The following is a 10,000-nucleotide window of genomic DNA, read 5'->3' on the forward strand; positions in this document are numbered from 1 at the left end:
TTACAAAACAGACAATGTCACAAATAAATTCTTTAATTGTCTTACAGATCACAGTATGTATCATGTATTATAAAAGATAATGACATAATTGCAGATTGCATGTATATAGTATGTGCATATTATCATTATTTCTCTATTTTTACAGAAAGCCAATGAAAGACAGCTTTAATATTAAAAGTTTTGCTTATTTCCTTTCTCTGTCAAATATTCAATTTAATACATACAATATTTTGCCTTTAGTATGCCAATAGTGTGTGTGAATGTACAAATTGATGAATACATATTACATATATCGGTATCTTTTATGAATATGTTTTTCCCCCAATTGCTTACATGCTAAATTTTAATTACCCTGGAAGCTTCAAAATACATTACATGAAATAAAATAAGTAATTTGTACAATATGCTGTTTCTCTGAAAACAGCTATCAAATAATTTAGTACATTCCTGTAATACTGACCCAATAAAATAACTTTTTTTTCAGGGTATAATGGTTTCGTCCCTTAGGATACTTCCATCCAGAAGATTTCTGTTTCTCTAGAGCACAGTGTTCAAAGAAAAGCCAGACAATATGTATAACATTCAGAGATTATCAGAGATACATCCCTGACTACAGCATATCTTACCTAGTATGTTTCATTCAATAACAGGTAGCTGAAAGCATTTATCTAAATAGGAAGGTATTTATTCACATTAGTATTCTCAAATAAATTATAAACATTACATAATATCCTTATATGTTCATACAAACCTGTGGGTTCAGTTGCATATTACTTACACTTGTTACAGATGTATGTAGCAAAATGTGTCTTTGCTCTCAATTTTCACATATAACATAAGGAAATATCAAAGCATCTAATACAATGCCTTAACAGAGAGATATGAGTACTGATGGACAACTTGTGACTTCAAAATTTTAATACTGCAAAGTATGACCACCATCACCTGAGAGAAGCCACAGTGCTTTCAAAGTAACAAATTCATGAGGTGTTGAAATTATTTATAACTTCTGGCACTTTGCTGATCAGTACTTTACAAATGAAATGATTGCCCTAAAAAAATCGGATTTAAAAGATAATTCCCACAAAGGTTTGCTTCTTGAATGGAATAAAAATCACTGTACTGTACATATCATTAAGCAACAAAAGGCACACTTATATACAGTTCTTCACATCTGTTTATAACATGTTAAGTCCTTCATATACATGGAGCAGCATATAACACAATCTCGTGTTAATGTTTCACAAACAATTTGATACTCACTTTCCACTACTGTACAAATACAGTCACCTCTCTTTAATGACTAAGCTTCCCTTCAGAGGGATTTTGTAATGAAATAAATGCAACTGGGTGCCAAGTAGAATGAGAATAATAGTAAAAGTATTACAGTAAGAATAGATGTATGTAAAATATATGACTACAAAAAAAATTACCAAACCCATAAGATAAAAGTAAAAATATTGTAGTTCCAGAAATGAACTCAAAGCATTTTACTTTTGTGCTAGTATCTATTTCAGTAATACACTTTCCTATCTTTTCTTACTTTATTCTAGCTTCAAAGATATTGAAACCCCTAAGGAGAATTTATATATCTCTGATGTAAAATTGGTTTCTAGAAAAAAAGAAAAAAAAAAAAATCCAAGATATGACAGTAATGCAAATAAAGAATAATCAAGAACATAAATAAGGTAATTCTACAACTAAAACATCTTGCTGCATGCAAGAGAGTAGTGGCACATGCAAGCTGAATAACATGTGTCCTAAGTCTCTGCATAGAAAATCTGTATTGCATATAGACTGCACCAACAGGAAAATGAGCAATAGGATTGGTTATAATGTTTGTTTGTTCTATAATTAGTAGTTTATATGTTAATGTATACTTGAAATCTAATTACTCAAGCATCAAAATTAAACGTTAATTCTTTGTCTTACTACAGTACAAATCTGATTCCATTTGCTATATTTTGTACTTTTTAAAATCAGAATTTTCATGAGAATTTAACAATAGGGTTATATGTCTAATATTTCAGTCCAATCATTTTTATATCATATGAACTATGATATAAAAACTCACTAACAAGAACAATATGTAACAAAGAAGCAGAGATGCAATTTACAACCAAATGCTATTTAACTGCTTATATATATTTTTGTAATCTATAACTTTATGAAGTACATTGGCAATAGACATGTATTTTACATGTAATATAAAATAACATAAGGTAAAATTAACCCATTCGCGCCGGTTGACGTGCTGACACGTGGTCGAAAAAAGCCCCGGACCCGGGTGACGTCCTGGCACGTGCTACATTTTCGGCCCGCGCGCCGGGAGGCCAGTAGCGACGTGCTGAAACGTCCGCATTAGAATGATAGATTATTCTTAGTACAATTCGATTTTCATACTTGATTTGTCTTACCTACTTTAGTTTATCCTTCTAAATAGTAGAAAATGGGATATAACGTAATATGAATGACGTCTCAGGTACATACGTAATCTTGATTACGGCATGGTGATTTCTGTTTCTGATTTGTTGAATATGATGATCTGAGTCGAAAGACTATCGTAAAATCAATTGTAATTGGCCGAGGAATAAAAAAAAAAAAAAAAAAAATTATATAACATCTTTTTGTTGCCCCACTAAAAGAAAATGACACTTGAAAAAACATTGCTGTTACTTGCATTCACTTGTATGCACATGTATGGTTGTTCATATTCTCTTTCTTTTCGTTTAGGAAGAAAAAAAAATTGAAAAAAAAAAAACTATGTTTGTTACCTCACTAGAAGAATGCTTCCACTTCCCATTGGTATTACAACATAGGAGTAAAGAATATGGAAAAAGTTCAATAGAATAACACTAAAAAAACAGTGCTATAACATCTTTTTCGACTGATATACATCCTCTGAACATAGCACTACTTTCTACACATGATTACACTTTAGACGCAATCACGCAAACCATAAGGATAGGGTGGGTGAAAAACGCTCTGCGAGCGTCAGAGCGACCGCGCGCAGCGGGAAAACACCCCGGCACGAACGGTTGCGCGCTTGAAATCTTCCCGGCGTTATCGGGAGTAGGCGAAATTCCGCCCCGGCGTGAATGGGTTAAACCTGTATTTGGAATAGTCTCATTATGAATAGTTTTCAATATAAAATAACATAAGGTAAAACTAAACCTGTATTTGGGATAGTTTCATTATAATAATATTCAATGTATTTCATTTCTTCTGAAGTAAATAATATTGCAATGCTCAAGATTTTCTCTCAGTTTACTGGTGAGAAATGGTCATATTATAATTGTGCAATGATATTCAATATCATAGCATTTTTCTTTCCGAGTTATCGAGAAAAAAAAATCTGTAGTTTTGGCACAAAAGCAGATATATGAACATTTTTGTGTTTTCAACAAAGACATTGAAAACAAAAACAACCTTATGTTTCTTTATCAAACAACCATTTCAATTGCCACTTTCCTCCCTCCTTTTTTGTTTTTGTTGCAATACTTCACCCTACTCTAAAGAAATATACAGTATTACCCTGATCTCTTAAGTACTACTGTCATCCTGAAATTGTATCCACATGAAAGACTTCCAATACTAGAGGATTCACGGTAGATATCCTCTTATTTACAAAGTGCTTTTGAAAATGTTACAACCACACCAAACCAATACAAAGATGTAAGGTATTCCAAATCAAAGACTCTCATAACCATGATTCTCAAATGTTCATCCACCAGATTAATAGCTATATATACTGAGATATGACTTACTCTTGTAACTATTCTCCATTATAAGCACTGAAAGGTTAGTGTGTCACCTCTGTGCTTAATACAATCAATTTAGGTATGAGCCCTTGTGAGTAACAGTGGCATTTTAGTGATAAACAATGTTTAATCCTCAATACTAAATTCTGAAAAGCAATCAATATAACAGTTTGATAGTGGAATCATATCGTTTCTAGACAGGCAAACACAGCCCTAGTACTAATCAACAAAATCTCTAAAATAAATATGAAAAATAGCACATAAGTGTCATAACCTGGAGGGTGTATACTTCATTACTTTTCCGATTAAGTAATCAATTCAAAATGTTTGAAACAAATATGAAATAGTGTATTCATATCAAATTTTCAAGTATTCCCATTGGTGTGCTTTTCTTTACATAACACATTCTGTTTATTCATGAACTTTGACACTGTTACTCATGAAGCCTCATATATATATAGTACACATAAATATTTGTGTACAAGGTGACTGTGTGCACATAAGCAATTGCATTTGTACAAGTATGTGTGCACAAGTACAAGTAACTGAAGGTGATCTATGAACAAACATTTACTAATAAAGTGTTTAAGGAGCCAGAGAAAAGCACAAAATCACAAGCAGATTCCGATGATATTTCTGTTTAATAAATAGCCTCTGTTTAAATTGAAAAGGTGTAAGTTAATGTCTTCCTTCAAAGCTGTTTTACACAAAACAAGTGAAAAACTATTAATGTTAATGCATAATAATATACGTACAAATATATCTATATAATAAAGCAAATAAAGTTAGAATTCCCCAATGAAAGGCATCCAGTTTTTGATAGAAAGAGACACTCAGGTATATCATTACAATATTCCCTAGTCCAACCACACACAAGTCAGTGCTCTGAAATTATATATCTTTTTTAATGGCACAAAGCAATTAATCATAATTTACAAATATTGAAAAGACAAGGCAAAACATAATTAAGTGATATGACAGCATTACAAAACAACACATACACAAACACCCATGCACTCACACAAAAACAATATATATGTTTATGCCAAAAGGCACAAATAAAAACAAAAATTTCACCCTAAATGTGTGTACAAATGCTCATAAATTATCAATAGGTGTGCATAATCCATCTTGTTCTTAAGAAAAGATAAGAAATGAAAAGTAAAGATAAGAAAATTAAAGAAAAAGAAAAGAAGAGAAAAATAAAATAAAATAAAAGACAAGACAAGAAGAGAAAAGAAAAGAAAAGAAAGAAAAAAAAGAAAAAAAAATCAGATCTTTCCATTTACCTGTGTATGTTTGATGAATCTTTTGCCAACCCCTTTCATTAAAAATGCAATATCTTACCAATCTGTGTTTCAGATCATTATGTCTTACAGTCCCATCATTAGTAGCACAACAACACAGACATTATATTATTGTTGATTAGTGAAAAATTATGCTCTGGTGTGACAACCCCTAAAAAACAGCAGCAACAAATATTATTAAGGTCTTGTGAATCTCTTAACCTTCAAACCAGTTGAGCATTAGACCTAAAGAGCTCCTCATGGTAACAGAGCTTACTTGACATCTTTCAACTTCATAAGACATACAGAGTGTTGCTGTAGAGTGACGGTTCAGTCAGTGGATAGAGCAGGAAATACCAGGTAACCAGACCCACTACATGGAAAGCCATCAACTTGTTCCTTACTGGGGTAGGTTTGTTGAGCATCTCCTTCATTTCTGGCAGCCCCATGTGGTTGCAAAAGGCATGGACTGCAAACAGGGGTAGGAAATGCCCTGTGGAACAAGGGAAAAGAAATACTGAGAAAAAAGAAACACTCCCATAATTTCAAAACTACAATTTTCCCAAAATATTGTCAGTAATTGATATGTATAAATATCTAACTATACAACCTGTTTGCAAACAAATTATGCTTAAATCATCACACTTCCTCTCTATGTATTGATGCCTATAGACTATATAAAAAAAAGTTTGCAGAGAATAAACATCTTACTGTGTGAATGGTACTTACCTGTTCTTATGAACAGAAAGGAAGAATAAAAGCCAAATACTGAAGTATACAGGAACTGGAAACCTGCGGACAATTTTTCACCATTATAAACCATATAGACTTAATATGTTGGAATCATCTAATAATTCATCACTTGCAGACTATCAACCCCAAACATTCAACCCATCTTGATTGAGTATATAGTTAATTGCACCATCAGCTGAGTTGCCTCGATGGAGACACAGCATTTAACTCATTAACGCTGGGTGACAAGATATCACATCGAGTGGTGGCAGGACCAGCTGCCGGGGACGAGATATTGTCATGGCTGTCTTGCTGGCTAGTGCACCGGGTGATCAGGCACACAGCGCTTGGTTGCAGCCAGAGCGGGTGAATAGCCCGAGGCGTTAGGCTTACGCGTTTGAAATATCGGCAACAGGTTAAAGACTGATGGGCTGTTTTCCTGCCTCTATTTCAGTGTGATTGGGACATAGTGAGGGGAAACTCTTATATCTGGTACTATCTGACATCCATTTCTCACACTCTAGTCCTGAGAGAGCTATCAATCCCTTCCCATCCCAATACCTTATAATCATGCTATACCTCATCCATATTCCTGTGAATTTGGGTAGCTTCTTCTCCTATCACATCTACACCTTCACCAAGCCATCGCCTGCCCCTTTCCCCAAGGACTTCTGTTTAACACTTTACTACCAATTTTATGTCTATTTCTGTTGGTATTTTACTTCCTAGTCAACATCTACTTAAAAATAATCTCCAAAATACGAAAGGTCTGAAATCTTTTACCATAAAATCCAAACCAGTGTCCTATAACAGTCTCACAGAGTGCTTTATAAAGAAAATGGAATTTTTTCTCCAAATCACTATATCAAAGAAGTCCATCATAATAAATGGGCAGGGAATATAAATTCATACATATGGTACCAATTCCTTTAACAGTCCATTTGAATGAAGACACCCCTTTTAATTCACACTAATAAACATCTTCAACTTAAGGTGTATGGGATTTTAGCAATGCTCATTAATAATGATCTCAATAACGAAAAAAGCCCATGCTTTTTGCTGTACATTTCTTCATTGTCCAATAAAGTCTCACACTTATCAGTAACTATGAAAAAATCAGATGACTTACATGACAATAAAATGACAGATGGAAGATCTATTCCCACTCGAAGGCGATCAACAGCATGATGGAGATGCGCTGAAAACATATTGTAAAATAATACATATACTATACGGGTATACACAACATAATATCTACTATAATAGCCCATAAATGGATGTGTTATGAAATTTACTTGGTTATTTGTTTATATTGTACCGGGAAATTATTAATCTATATCAAAATTAAAATGTGTTTAATACCAAAAAAATACTTTTAATTACTCATTACTGCACTTCTGAAATACTGCTGCAGCACAAAAATTTGCAAGTGCTATAATAATTATTGTATGATTATTATTACTATATTTACCAACATTATCATAATCATTAACATTATTGTTACCATTCCTTTTGATCAGCTACACATGTAAAAGGTGCCATAGAAAAAATATACATACCAACACCAAAGAAGAGTGGAGCTATGAAAACAGCTTTTCCTGGAGACACACATTGCAGCAGTATCGGCAACATGCAGGCACGGAAGGTAAACTCTTCAGAAAATGGAGCCACCACTTGATTGCGCCACCATATTGGATTCTGCACGGTGTTGTACCAGTACAATGGCTCTGTCAATGAATATTTAATGCTTTCTATTAATTTTCCTTCTTTCTTCTAGTGGTTCAGGCCAAATAAAAAAAGAAAGAAAGAAAAAAAAAAAAGTTGAAGCTTCCATAATGTGGTAAAAATATACCAAGTCTGTAGATAGGAACTTTTTCTGTTTTATATTCCCTTTTTTTTTTAGCAATGCCAGCCAACCCCTACTTCCAATGCATGTAAGTGTTACAGCAAGACATATATCATATTGAAAAAGGATATCTTATTTTACTTGGCCTTGAACAAAAGCTGGACTTTATATATGAGGAGAGTTTAAAAATAAATATCAATTGACCATTAGTTCAAATATGAAATATTTCCATCTTTATGTTACAATGCATATCACAGAGATTCTTTACACAAAAACATGTGATAATTAGGAGAAACAGACGGCAAACATTATATCTATTAAACGCCTAGTTATACTACATGCTTAATGAAAAAAAAATATCAAAATTAAACAAAGCACTAAAAATATACAGTAGCCTTGGATCCTGCTTGTTCCAAAGCCTGAGTGCCATATCCAAATAGGAGAGACCTACCAAGGTACATTCGGAGACTAGCGGTGACTGGCACAGCAAAGTGGGCCTGAACTATAGGGCCCAAGAACAATATGAAAGTAAGGATCAATGGTAGAATTAAGGCAGGTATGAGACCTTCCCACCGTAAACCCATCTGCGACCATAGATTTGCCTGAAACAGAAGAAAAGGGCAATTTTTAATATCTATTTTCTATCAAGGGCAAGAGAACAATCTATCATACATGGAAAAACATTGCTAAATTAAATGAATACACAACCAAAACTACTGCAATTGATTTTGCTTGCATCTTTATATACAATGGAAACATATAAGAACTTCAATCGACCAAAATACTTGATATCACACCTGCACACCTATAAAATATTTTTCTAATATAGTATCAAACTCACCTTTTCTTCTATATTTCTGTTTCCAAACCATATTATGAAAAATGGGGATACAATGGTCATAAAAAAGACACTGATACAGCGCTTTTTGATTGTGGTTGGATGGTCTCTGTGAAAAAAGAGAAGAGTACTGTAAGTACACAGTATATCAGACACATTTAATAAAGCATATAAAAAGTAATAATAAATAAACAAATAACTTATAACTATAAAGATACAAACATATAACCACCTCTCCCTCACACACACACGTATTAGCACGTATCAAATGAAGTTTTTTTTCTACCAGACTTCCAAAGTTCTGGACCTTGGTCTTAGGCTAGGAGACCTCTAAACCCTTGTGTTTTGTCTCATGGATAAATACTTCAATAGCCATTAACAGATTCTCCAAAGACTTAGACAGCATAGCAACATCATCAGCTAAGTTAATATTACCTTAATCTTACCCAGCATTGCACTACATTTACCGAGTATTCAGTCCATGTAAGAATGAGATGTGCAAGGACACATCCTTTCCTTAATCCTGCATTAATATGAAAGCTATGCCTTCTCTACACTTTAAACACTTTTACTACCAGTAGGCTTGTTACATGGGCCTAAACTGTTCAAAAGTGTGCCAATGGAGGGTAATAAAATATGCATAATACAGTTATCTTTCCAAGATAAACTACATATTGCATTTGTCAAACAATTTCTGTAAAGAAACAGAATTCACTGGTCAACAAAGGCTGATGTATTGTAAATAAGGTGGCCATATCTCTTTAGTAAAGGAGGAATTATTCAATAAGACTTTCTTTTATTCCTTTACTATTTCTTGCCTTCAAATAAGTCGTCTTGGCAGCAGTATACACACGAGATGTAATCCAATCATATGTAATTTTATAATACCATCCAAATCCTATTCTTACATTTTTCATGGGAGTACCTATCAATTATTTCATATATGTTTATGCAGATAATTCTTGAGTATGACTAGATTGTGTCATCATTAAAAATTACTTCTATAAATAAAAATATCATATCTAATGTTACTGGTGAAATACAAGTTCAATAAAATTCTTTCAACAAACATCTATAATACACTTCTTTTGCCCAAGCCAAAAATCTTGAACAAAACTCTACCATCATGGAAAGTTATATCGATATACCTTGATCAAGAAATTATTGTAAAACTGATCAGCCTGAGTTAGTAACTTCAATAGATAGTCAAAATCTTACTAAAGTAGATATTAATTATCCCAAGGCTACATTAGCCCATTGACGGGGAGTATATTTGCCTAATGCTGCTCTAGGCAAGCGAGCGCAGCTTCCAGCCAAGAGATTAAAGTGGTTTTGTTATGCATATGGTGTTTTCAATTACATCGCTACCATTCTGAATATTTATCAGCATTACATATCTTACATTGTTAACTGTCCAGAAGAGGAGCACGTCAAGTGACACTGTGGTCTTTGTATTTTGTATTCTGGCTAAAGCCAACCGACCTACAGGCTCTTTCTTGTCAGAATATATGTGATGGAGGTTTGTTGACATGAAAGA

At 33.3% G+C, this 10,000-nt stretch overlaps 1 protein-coding gene across 1 annotated transcript in view; it reads right to left on the reverse strand.

The window, feature by feature from the left end:
• Positions 1-4,383: 4,383 nt before the first annotated feature.
• The window catches only part of Sras (Ras converting CAAX endopeptidase Sras), a 6,889-nt gene continuing 1,272 nt past the window's right edge, over positions 4,384-10,000 (reverse strand). The window contains exons 2-7 of the mRNA XM_043010692.2: positions 8,467-8,572; positions 8,077-8,227; positions 7,339-7,506; positions 6,909-6,977; positions 5,777-5,839; positions 4,384-5,540 (exon numbers count right to left, since the gene is read on the reverse strand). Coding sequence (XP_042866626.1) covers positions 5,341-5,540; positions 5,777-5,839; positions 6,909-6,977; positions 7,339-7,506; positions 8,077-8,227; positions 8,467-8,572 — 757 coding nt within the window. The 3' untranslated portion in view covers positions 4,384-5,340. The remainder of the gene's footprint in view (positions 5,541-5,776; positions 5,840-6,908; positions 6,978-7,338; positions 7,507-8,076; positions 8,228-8,466; positions 8,573-10,000) is intronic.

The sequence above is a fragment of the Penaeus japonicus genome, unplaced genomic scaffold (assembly GCF_977035675.1).
Source record: "Penaeus japonicus unplaced genomic scaffold, GWHDUDI00000001_assembly GWHDUDI00000018, whole genome shotgun sequence".
NCBI lineage: Eukaryota > Metazoa > Arthropoda > Malacostraca > Decapoda > Penaeidae > Penaeus > Penaeus japonicus.